Source organism: Rhipicephalus microplus, chromosome X, assembly GCF_043290135.1.
Source record: "Rhipicephalus microplus isolate Deutch F79 chromosome X, USDA_Rmic, whole genome shotgun sequence".
NCBI classification, from domain to species: domain Eukaryota; kingdom Metazoa; phylum Arthropoda; class Arachnida; order Ixodida; family Ixodidae; genus Rhipicephalus; species Rhipicephalus microplus.
In genome coordinates this window covers 347,183,211-347,195,565 of record NC_134710.1, presented here as the reverse complement: position 1 = coordinate 347,195,565, position 12,355 = coordinate 347,183,211, and the positions used below count along the sequence as shown (strand labels likewise).

The 12,355-nt window shown below is 41.8% G+C and overlaps 1 protein-coding gene across 1 annotated transcript in view; it reads left to right on the top strand.

Moving 5' to 3' along the window:
- Positions 1 to 11,738, top strand: part of LOC119162010 (cytochrome P450 4V2) — a 38,621-nt gene extending 26,883 nt beyond the window's left edge. Inside the window, exons 9-11 of the mRNA XM_075879840.1 lie at positions 527 to 593; positions 9,903 to 10,082; positions 11,308 to 11,738. Coding sequence (XP_075735955.1) covers positions 527 to 593; positions 9,903 to 10,082; positions 11,308 to 11,528 — 468 coding nt within the window. The 3' untranslated portion in view covers positions 11,529 to 11,738. The remainder of the gene's footprint in view (positions 1 to 526; positions 594 to 9,902; positions 10,083 to 11,307) is intronic.
- Positions 11,739 to 12,355: the final 617 nt, after the last annotated feature.

Here is a 12,355-nt window from a genome sequence, read left to right as displayed (position 1 = left end):
TATGGCGTGCTCATCACAACGAGTTAATTAAATCGCTGGCAGGACAACAAAGCTACATGTTATTTAATTCAGCCTACCGCGTGTAAACCGAAAGCTCTGCACAATAATATTTTGATGCTTAGATGCGAGTTGTTCGCATCAAAGTTCACCGAATAACGCGTTCGATGCTCTACCACTGACATCAAAGTTCACAGCTAGTTCATAAAGAACTCTCTGCAGAAGGCCGGATAAGCTTGAAATTAAAACCGTGAGCAGATTAATGTTCTGCACTTTATCAGTCCACATTGCAACAGTGATCACGTTGCCCAAACTCTCATTATTCCTAAACATTTTTAATGTTTACGTTTGCTAGCATCTGAATGCTCATGGTCAGCGCAAGCAATTGATGCAAATTGGAAGGTAATTTTTTTTTCTTGAGTTTACGTTATATCTCATAATTTTCTTTTGCTTTAGTGTTCTTTTTTGATGACTGGGAAACAGACAAAGTAGTTTAAAGAGGTTTTAAAAACTTTGTGCTTTATTTCAGGAATCGCTGCGTCTTTTTCCGTCTGTCCCAATTATTGGAAGAGTATTGGACGAAGACGTGGTAGTAGGTAAGTAAACTGGTGGCTACGCTTTTGAATATATATTTGTTTTCATAAGGACCTAACCAACAGGCAATCTTCTCAACCATAGGAATAAATTACCTAACTAAACCATTTTTTACGTGAACCAAAACTACTCGAACGAGCTACCTTCACTTATTGAATGGTTCACGGAAAGGCTAAATAATAGTTCAAAATATTAGTAAAATTTTCGTTGTAATCCTACATATGACATAATTATCAACATTTTTGACAGAAATGTGGATAAGAAGAACATTTGAGAAGTTGAAGAGTCCAGTTAAGTTTGTCGAGAGCCTGACGTTTAGGGCTCTGTATGCAGCGATAGCAACTTAGTTATCGTCTTATGTTCTGGAGCAGAAATCGGTAACTTCAGGCCCACGGGCCGGACGTGACCCCTAGAGCAGTATTATGCAGTTCTAAGCACGACGTCAAAGCCCTACTTCCTTCCCTTTTCGCTTTGGATCTAATAAAGGATATGGCAGGTTTACCCTAAATTGGCATTTTTACCTGTTACATATGGTTGATTGTCACTTTATGACGTGCGTGCAGAAAGCAGACGTGGGTGGCAAATTATATTTTCTCAAATATTGTTGATTGGCCAAACTTTACGTTTGCTTGCACATACGCCTACCACTGCGCCCTCCCCGCGTTGCCGCCCCCCCCCCAACCCACTTCATCAGCTTCATGCGACTTTGCTCTCTGATTGAGAAGGTTGCCAACCCCTGTTGTAGAGGAAAGCTCTATACAGACGTCACGGAGTAGAAACCTTTTTTTTCTTTGATATTTTGTGTGTTTGAAACACCGTAGATACCAAGAGAAAAAAAACGTGCCTGATTCCACTATACACGAATTGGTATAACACAAAAGTGAAACGTGTCTTTACAGATATATTTTATCGTTTATTGTGCATTGATGCAGAAACAGCAGCAAATCGCATAGTCACGTTAAGAACGGCAAGTAGCTCGAAAACTTTTAGCGCACACCTCAAGTAGACGCACGCAGTCAGTTCTTGTCTTGGCACGTTGAAATGGGTGCACTCACATAGAAGGTGCGCCATAATTTCTTCGCAGCTGCAGTAACTGCATATAGAAGAGCAGGCCATTTCAATGAGATAGGAGTATGCGTTCGTGAAGGTCACTCCAAGCCACAGGCGGCATAAAGAGTCTCCTCAGCTCGAGATATCCCCGAGGGAAGATGAAGCTGCAGATCGCGATCCAAGTTATGCAGGCACGCGTTTGTGAAGTCTGTTGAGTTCCACTGCACCAGTGTGAGGTCACGTGCAAGCGAACGAAGTTTTGTAGCTGCGTCGGTTCTTGAGAACGGGATGGCTGTGTATTGGGTACCGTCGTGTGAAGATCTAGCAGCCTCATCTGCGCGGTCAGTGCCATATATACCGCAATGACCTGGTATCCACTCATACACTATGCTGTGCTGTTTCTCGATTGCTTGGTGATGAAGAAGTTTTATTTCAGCTACTAATTGTTCATTAGGTCTATGGTGAAAGGGTGACATAAGACATTGAAGAGCTGCCTTTGAGTCAGAGAAGATAGACCAAGTTCCCGAAGGTTCTTCAACTATAAACTCCAGAGTTGCACGTATGGTGGCGAAGTCTGCAGCTGTCGACGACGTCAAATGCGATGTCATGAATTTAATTGTGATGTGCCTCACGGGAATAACCACCGCTCCTGCTGAATGTACTGAAAATGCCGAGCCATCCATGTAAATGTGAAGGCGTCCGTTGTGCTTCTCTTGCAGGAAGAGTAATCTGGCCTGTTTCATGGCTAGATGCGACGACTTTTTCTTAATTTTGGATGCTAGGAATTGTGAGAAGGGCTTTGAGTGGGTGTAAGCACCACAATGGTATCGGCGGCCGTGCTGCTTGTGGGAAGTGCAATAGAAGCACTGCGCAATGCTGAGCTACAGTTGCGCTGAACGATGAGTGGGGCCTAGAAGTTCGAAGTGGGGCGAGGTGATGTGATGGAAGCCGAGAAAAATGTCTTAGGTGGATTCTCAGTTTTGAACATTCTATGGGGCACCCCAAGGACATAAGCGAGGAACAAAGGGGAGAGTTTCAACACCATGAAAACTTGTTTTATCAAAAGACCTTATTCAGTGCAAGTCCGTCATGCCATCTCGCCACTGATAACAAAAAGGCGATAAAGTTTCAAGGCTCTGAGGACTGCCAAATGGTGTATGGTGTATACAAGGTGTCCCACGTAACTTAAGCCACAGTTTAAAAATATGCGCGAACACGTAATTACGACGCGACCAAGTGCATGTTGCTCACCATAGCCTGGAGTTAGTCAGACTCCTTTTTGTGTTCCCATATGTTGTTTATTTATATCTGTTCAATCATCTATCTTTTGAAGCAACGAAGATGGATAAAAAATTTCAATGAGAAATTGATTGATTCGAGTGATTGATATGTGAGGTTTAACGTCCCAAAACCACCATATTATTATCAGAGACGCCGCAGTAAAGTGCTCCAGAAATTTAGGCCACCTGGGGTTCTTTAACGTGCACCCAAATCTGAGAACAGAGGCCTACAACATTTCCGTCTCAATAGTAAATGCAGCCGCCGCCGGCGGGATTCCATCCCGCGACCTGCGGGTCAGCAGCCGAGTACCTTAGCCACAAGACCACCGCGACGGGGCAATTTCAATGAGAAAGTTGTAGATCACTTTGCAAAGCGTCCAAATACATAGTTTTTAACTGTATATCTGTTACTTATTAGTGTTTTTCTGCTAATGACAAATGCGCCTGAAATATCAAAAAATACCACGTGACAAACCCGCTCGCGCGCCACTGCGCACGATGATTCTTGTGCTCCCTTGAGTTCCGCGTACGAATGACACGCTTCCATCACACCGGTTTACGACAGCGATAAGCAGTCACAGCGGTTATTATTTTTGTGGCCGATAGCAAAACGTGTTCATCGTAAAGCAACCACCATCGTTGCGGCTCTGCCGAGACAGCACAATGGGGCAAATGCTATGGTCGTTCGTACGCCGAACGTTAGGGAACATTAGAATCATTGAGCGCACAGGCGCACGGGCTGGTTTGTCACGTGGTATTTTTTGTACTTCACGGGCATTTGTACTGAGCAGGAAAACACTAATACTTAACAGATATAATGTTCAAAACTGTGTAATCGGATATTTTGCAAACCGATCTACAACTTTCTCATTGAAACTTTTATTTATCTTTGATTCCTTAAAAGTTAGATAATTAAACATATATATTTATACAATATTTGATTACAGAAAAATGATCTGACTACCTCCCGGCAGCAGGTGAGCAACGTGCATTTTGTCGCGTCGTAATCGCGTGCGCTGGTATATTTTAAAATTCTGGCTAAAGTTACCTCGGACACCCTGAATATACAGCTTGCCATTCGCATTCCAGACAGCGTCCACTTCGTGGCATTGTGGTTAGCGTCGCGTGTTGAAAATCGAAAGGTTTCTGTTTCAATTCCACGCCAGAAATGCTTACCTAATTATTTTTTAGCAATCTCTCAGTGTATTTTCATGACGTCACTTATGTGACGGAAATACGTCAGCGTAGCCGTGGTGAATCCAGGCATAAAACACCTTCGTTTTAAAGACCTAAACCGGGGTAGGGCACGTCAAGCCAGATGACCCATTGTCAAATAGAGCGTCCCCATGAATACCAAGAGGTGCGTGGTGGTAGTCAAAATATTTATTAGCCAATAAATTGTTACAGAGAGGCTAAGTGATTGGTTTGGGTCGTGTGACTGTGCCAGCAGACGATTACGTGTAGCGACGAAGCCAAACAATTTAGAGGCATAAAATGAAATCAGCCCACGCAGGAGCCATTGGCAATAAAGGTCGCGGAGACGGGGCTTTGCCAAGCAGTGAACATGTTATAAAATGCTGATGGCGATAATACACTAATTCATTTATTTTAAACAGATTGCAATTTTAAATCAAGCCTCCTCAAAGTATTCAAAGTATTCAGCTTATACTTGCCGTATTTTACGGGAATACAATTCATTTTGGGCGAACAAAACCACGCACATGTACAGGTCGTATTCACGAAAGAAAAAAAAATTACAGGAACACAACTCGGGCGCAACGAGTTGTTTAGATTGTTACGTGCTGCCCTGATAGAAAAGCCGTGAAATTGAAAGTTCCTAAAATTTCAAAAAGTTCTTACTAAGATATTTCAAAATTATTGACGTGCCTTTTTCATGTGAAAAATAATACTTCGGAAGCATGGAAAATATATATTCATTTATATACCCATCTACGCTAATGGAAACTTCTAAAAACATACTACTTCGATAATTATTCAAGCTAGTCATGCCTTGTGAAATAGTGTCCTATCAATTATATATTTAGCGAATTTGAACTATCTATTTAAATTAGAAAAGCCTACTTATTTTTGTATTTTTAAAGAAATACATGGATGCCAAAAATAATTTATTTTATTTCCGAAGTACTGCCAGCCTCACACATGAGGCCTTAGGCAGGGGTGGGTGATACAAAAAAGGAAACAAATATGTAGATACAACAAGAAAGGAAACACGTTACGTAGAGCTTACACTATGAAGAACTAGTACATCAAAGTAAAACGCCAGTACTTAAACAATTGTAGCGGTTTACGCGTACACATACAAAAAAAACTATGATGACAAACATCTGCTCATACAGAACTAAGAAACAAATATCATATAACGGTTCAAAAATCACAACATTTCAAAAATACAATGCATTGATATGAAAAAAGTGATAAAAAGTGGAACATAAATAGACGCCTCTTCAGGATACGCAGTGGCAAAATAGAGGGCGAAGCGCAAAGAAAGATCAAAGTCAAGTGGGTTGCTGGTGTTTAAGTTTTTCCATGAACGACTGAACGGTTTCGCAGTTCACCAGATCGGCAGTAGGAGCATTCCAATTAGTGACAGTGCGCGGAAAAAAAGTGTTTTTAAAGGCTTTTGTTTGACAGGAATATTCCTTCAGTTTTTTTGGATGCTTGGAACGAGTTGATCGTCGGTGAACCGTTTTTATGTACGCGTGCTTGTCTATGCGTAACTTGTCGTGGTAAAGTAGAAACATGTACTTCAATCGATAGTGTTGCCGTCTTGCCTGCAAAGTATCCAAATCAGCTTTTTTTAACAGTTCACTGGGTGACGTCAGAGTGCTGTAGCGATTATATACAAATCGGATTGCTTTTCTTTGAATCATTTCAAGTGTTTTAATATTTACTTGGCTATGAGGGTCCCAAACCACAGATGAATACTCGAGGATCGGGCGGATAAAAGTTTTATACGCAATTAATTTTAATTTGGGGGTAGACTTGCGCAAAGAACGTCTTAGAAATGCTAATTTCTGTAAAGCTTTCTTTTCAATGTAGGAAACATGCTCATTCCACCTAAAATCTGCACTTAATACAACCCCCAAATATTTATAAGTTTTAACAAACGATAGTTTTTGACCATTGATGGAATATGTGTGTTTCAAAGGAAGCATCTTGCGCGTAACGGTCATAGCTACCGTTTTCTTTTCATTAATCTTCATTTGCCACACTGCACACCAAGAAGATATTTTTGTTAACGCTGCGTTTAAAAGAGCCTGGTCGTCTGCACTACGTATTTCCTGATAGAGAATGCAATCATCTGCAAATAACTTGATAGAAACTGGGATATCATTGGCAATGTCGTCTATAAAAATTAAAAAAAGAAGTGGCCCAAGCACAGAGCCCTGAGGGATTCCCGATTTCACTTGTCGTGCATCAGACTGGACGTTATCTATAGAAACTATTTGATTTCGATAAGAAAGGTAGGCCTCAATCCATGAAGTTAATGTACTGTTTTTTAGTATAGGTTTAAGTTTCGCGAGAAGTTTTGGGTGCGACACGCGATCAAATGCTTTTTCGAAGTCTAGGAAAATCATGTCAACCTGGCCTTGCCTATCTAGAATAGCTGCAATGTCATGAACGGTTTCCAACAGTTGTGTGACGGTTGAGAATCCTTTTCGAAAGCCGTGTTGTCGGTCATTGATTAAATTATTTTCCTCGAGAAAAACTGAGAGATGCTTGAATATAATATGTTCTAATACCTTCGCACATGAGCAAAGCAGAGAAATCGGTCTGTAGGCGGAGACGAGAGAAGTGTTAGGTGATTTGCGTATAGGGATAATTTTTCCGAATTTCCACTCATCTGGAAGCGCGCGCTGTGACAGTGACTTTTGAAAAATGAAGCACAAAAACTTCGAGCGCCATTCAGCATACCTCACAAGGAACGCGTTAGGTATGCCATCAATACCAGGCGTCTTTTTGGGATCTATGTTAAGAAGTAGAGACAAGATTCCTTCCTCAGATATTGTAAGGTCACTTATTGATGGGATATCATGAAGCGTTCTTGAACATGGTTTACTTCCATCGTCATCAGTAAACACTGAACACAAAAACGTGTTAAAAGATTCTGCAATAGTTTTTTTATTAGTTACGATAGTTCCATTAACACATATATTATGAAAACGCTTCTTGTTTGGGGCGAAATGCTGCCAGAATTTCGCTGGGGATGACAGCAAGAAGTTTTCTAAAGTGACGTTATAGTACTGATCTTTTGCTTCCTTGATACTGTCTTTTAATTCTTTACGCACGTTACTGAGTTTAAGCATGGTCGACGTAGTGGGGTTCTGACGATGCCGTTTTCTTATCCTGTTTGCCTTTCGCCCCAAACGAACAACTGGCATAGTAATCCATGGGCTAACATTTTTTATTATTTTCACTTTTTCTGGCACAAAGTCATGAACGCACTGCAACACAAGGTTTTTGAAGAAACACCAAAGGTTGTTAACAGTACAAGTACTAGATTCAGAAAGTAAAGTGAATCGAGAAAAATGTAAGTCTAATGTGTCCAGTATTTCTACGTCTTTTGCGCGCGAGAAGACAGACACCACGCGTTCTTCCCTCTTGCCTTTTGGAACGTCATTAGGATTAATGCACATGTAAACCAATTTGTGATCGGATATTCCATCAAGCACATCGGTGTCTGCCACACGACGCAGCATGCTGTTGCTAACGAAAAAAAGATCCAGAGTTGTAGCAGTAGCATTCTGTACGCGGGTTGGTTGCTTAACTAGTTGAGTTAAATCATGAAAAAGGACTATATCGACTAAACGTTTCGCTGCATTTAAAGATGGTACAGGAAAATCAGTATCCCATATAACTGAAGGAACGTTGAAATCACCGCCAACTATAATATCACTAGAGCAACTGTGGACCATGCAAAGAAATTCATTAAGCTTATCAAAGAATACTTCGTCTGTGCCTGGGGGGGCGGTAAAAAGCGCCGACTATGAACTTAAGATCGCCTGTGTCTGCTTTCACAATTACGCATTCAATATCTGGTATATCGGCTAATCTTTCAACTTGTAAGGTTTCCTTAAATATGATTGCAACTCCGCCGCCTCGACTACTCCTATCTTTGCGATAGATGCGGTAACCCCGGGGCGTAATCTCATCGTCACTAACGTCGGTGCGAAGCCAGGTTTCAGTTATTATCAAGAGGTGAGAGTGATACGTTAACACAACACTGTCTAAATCATCGCTTTTTGCTGGAATACTACGGGCGTTGATATTTAGGTATCGGAAAAGTCTCCCGTTCTTGTCGTTTCATTTGTTGCGAGTTGCTCTGGTAAGCGGTCTGCTCGCAGAGACCATTCCACGCTGAACCTCATCTAATGTTAGCAATCGATTGTCAATCTTAATTTTGTCGTGTACAAGTTTAACCTTTGTGCCAGATTTCCTAATATCTGAAGTGCTGTTCCATAGTAACTTCCTGACGTGCCGAGTACTTGCAGAGAAATCCTCCGAGACTGAGATTCCCTTCCCTTTTAATTCGAAGCAACGTTTGAGAACGTTAACTTTTTCCCTGTGGTCGAAAAACTTCACGATCACTGGGCGATTTTTACCATGCTGCCTTCGCCCTAGCCTATGAATTCGCTCGACTGAGTTTACGTTCACGTCTAAAGCATGTCTGAACACATTGCAGACTACGCTATCCATGAGGTCGTCAGAGGCGTCATCATTCTTTCCCGGTATGCCGAACACAACACGGTTGTTACGCCTGCTTCTGTCCTCTAAATCAACGAGCTTACGTTCTAGGTCTTGAACCGTATTTTCCAGGCTGCGAAGTTTATCGCTGAATCCTTTAATTATCTCAGAAGTTTCCTCCGCAGTTTTGAATTTCAGCTCGATATCATCAAGCCTTTTTTAATGTTGTTTTGACCTTCAATCAACTGTGACAACAATTCCGCAGTGGAGGGTCCTGGATTGGATTCAACGTCCCCGCATAGCATCAGTAGGGACAAAAACACTTGCTTAATGTCACAATACAAGGTATACAAGCTATGTGGGCACGTCAGCTGGACGAAATAACGATTGCTAGTTTTAACAGATGATACTTTGTTACTAACCTGCACGTAGAAAAGAAGCGGCTTGAACATGGTGCTACAAGACGACCAGCCGACGTGCCCACTGAAGAAAACCGGGGATGGGGGGCGTCTTTTATTCACTTGAATTGACGTTGATGGCGCTGGAAGCAGTGTAGCCCAACCCTCGTCGTTTATGGCTGACGCTTGCGCAGAAGTAGCATTACGTTCTTTGATGACAAAGTTGGTCGCATCTTGATGTGCGCTGGCCTTTGCTGTTGCACCGCACAGGAATATCTGCACGTAGAAAAGAAGCGGCTTGAACATGGTGCTACAAGATGACCAGCCGACGTGCCCACTGATTAGCAGCTTTCCAGCTGAAGAACAAATGCGATTGGCTTGGTTATCCTAACCAATACGTTTTATAACATACGTTGTTGTGAAGAAACTTTGAACAAATGCACAGGGTTGGTTCTTGTTTATTTCAAAGAAGTTTCACTTATTATAAATCACTGTAACCTTGACTACCGCATTTTTCTGGCAACATCACATATGATAACAAAAAAAAGAGTATTAGTATCGAAGCGTGTCCTTTTCACTTAAAAGGTTCACCTTCCGGCATGTTCAAAATGTGTTGTTCGAAGAAGTGTGTGTGTCTCAAAAACTCACATCATGCTTTTATCAAGTTTGCTGACGTTATAGTTACTTCAATATCGGGCAACCTATTACTACTAAACCTACCACCAAAACGTAAATACGTTGTCTGGCTGCCTAATTATTTGACATGACGCATACAATAAGCTCTTTCAAAAACAAAAACATGTCAGAAATTTGCCATCTTGCACAACAACAAAAAAATATCGCGTCCATGTTTACCAAAAAACTCTTATTATTTCAGATGGATACAAGATTCCAAAGGGAGTCACCTGTTTTGTGAATATATACAGCCTCCATCGCAACCCCGAGTACTTCAAAGACCCAGAACTTTACATCCCAGAACGTTTCTTGACCCCAGAAGTCCGGAATCGCCATCCTTTCAGCTACATACCGTTCTCGGGGGGCCCCAAAAACTGCCTAGGTAAACTGTCGCGACTGTGACGACTTTTTCACGTGTAACATATATGCACACAACTTCAGCATTACTATCAGCTTTATGCTGACTCCCATTTATATGCTCTTTTAAAATATATTGAACAACGGCCCAGTAGTGCAAAGAATGTCAACGTCAATGTCAATTATGTCAACGTCAATGTCAATGACAGTAGTGCAAAGAATGTCAGCTACAATGCATGAGAAAACCCGGGTGCATTTAATTGACAAAGTACATGAAATTGAATATCAAGAAATCACCATTACTTTATGGTACAAGAATAAAGCTCACTGCAAAACAAGTGAAAGGGTACTTGCCACACAAACAGAGGAGGTAACGTACGGATAAGCTGATTCAGCTGATCAATCCTTCCAGTAGCCTCTGGTTCAAAATTGTTTCATTGGTTCATTGTACAATGCCCCGCCACGGTGGTCTAGTGGCTAAGGTACTCGGCTGCTGACCCACAGGTCGCGGGATCGAATTCCGGCTGCGGCGGCTGCATTTCCGATGGAGGCGGAAATGTTGTAGGCCCGTGTGCTCAGATTTGGGTGCACGTTAAAGAACCCCTGGTGGTCGAAATTTCCGGAGCTCTCCACTACGGCATCTCTCATAATCATATGGTGGTTTTGGGACGGTAAACCCCACATATTAATCAATCAATCATTGTTCAAGAAAAATACATGTTTTTATGGCAGGTCCTCAGTGACATCTCAATATTTTTGTTTGAAGATAACACCTCAGACGCAACCGGTGTTTTATCTGACTAATCTAGCAATTATTTGCCTAAATTATGGTATTCAGGGAGATTTGAACACCTCTCTTTTGCTTCTCTTTGAACTCATCTCTTTTGCTAAAGGTCCGTTACGCTGCCTTTGCGCATCGCACTAGCTTAGCATGCGCATGAGAGATGTATGCATCGTCGAGTTAGGTAAAGTAGGGTGTAAGAAATATAATTTACACTTATCTTTTGCTGTAGGTGATGTATTTTGCATCGTAACCAACGTCATACGGCCAGACAGTTAAAAGAGACTTTTTTGTGCTGGGCATAACAATTGTGCCTGTTCTATCCGCATGATGACACAAAATGCTAAAGAAAAACGACTTCAAGCAATAAATTTTACCGCTTCGCAACAAGGCACGCTTGTTTTCACACATACCATAGGTGGCGATAAAGTAAAAGATGCAATATTGTTGCCCTTTGTGTCTTTTACAGGTCAGCGTTTCGCGCTGTTGGAAGCAAAGACGATTATGGCGAAGCTCCTGCGCAAGTACACGCTCGAGTCGACAAGACCATTAAGTGAACTGAGGATCACGTACGAAGTGATTCTAAAGGCTAGAGGAGGACTGCGCATATTTTTCCGAAACCGAATTCAGGTCGAACGTGCGGCAAAAGTCACCAATTTTGAATACATGGGAACAAACTACGGACTATAAGCAGTCATTTTTTTTAACAGTGATGGTGCACCCCTGTACGTATATCAACTATAACTGACGAATACGTCGCGAAACATGCATGTTGTATGATGAGTGGTGTGTGTCTCGCGTGTATGCGAGATGTGCGTAGCTAGTGCATAGCTCCTTGTGAACATGTTCAATGACCTTCTCGAAAGTCCGTTGGTACAAAAAAAAACCTTTCTGGAATAACCTGGGACTTCTTACTCTTAATTTTCTTATGTTAAAAATACATGTAATGAACTGTGCCCTGTTTCTTTTATTTTCATTGCGAGAAGCGCTGAATGGACTTGATATGTACGCCCTGTGATAAAATACCATCAAATAACACTTCCTTAAAAGTAAAGAACGGGTTGGCTAATGGCATTAGTGGCTGCAGTTATGTTCGGGACCCTGCCAATAAGCATGGTGGTGGGCTTTTCATTGCCGAACGAGAAAAACGACGTGCTCGTGGAACTAGTGTCTGGCTGAAATATGAGAAGCCGAAACACCCCGCGAGCTGGCCTAGCCGTTATGGCACTCGACTGCTAAACCGAAGGTCGCGTGATCAAATCCCGGCAGCAGCAGCTGCACATTCAATCGAAGTAAAAATATTTGAGGCCCGTGTGCTTGGATTTCAGCGCATTTAAAAAAAAAACCAACCTGTCAAAATTTCTGGTGCCCTTCACTACAACGTTTTAAAAATTTTATTGTGGTTTTGGAACGTTAAACTCTAGGTATTGTTAATAGAGAGTTTTAGTACTGCGAAATGGTGCTACGTGCGCATCACGCAAGCGCCTTGCGTTACGTGGCGTCGTTTGCCACTAATC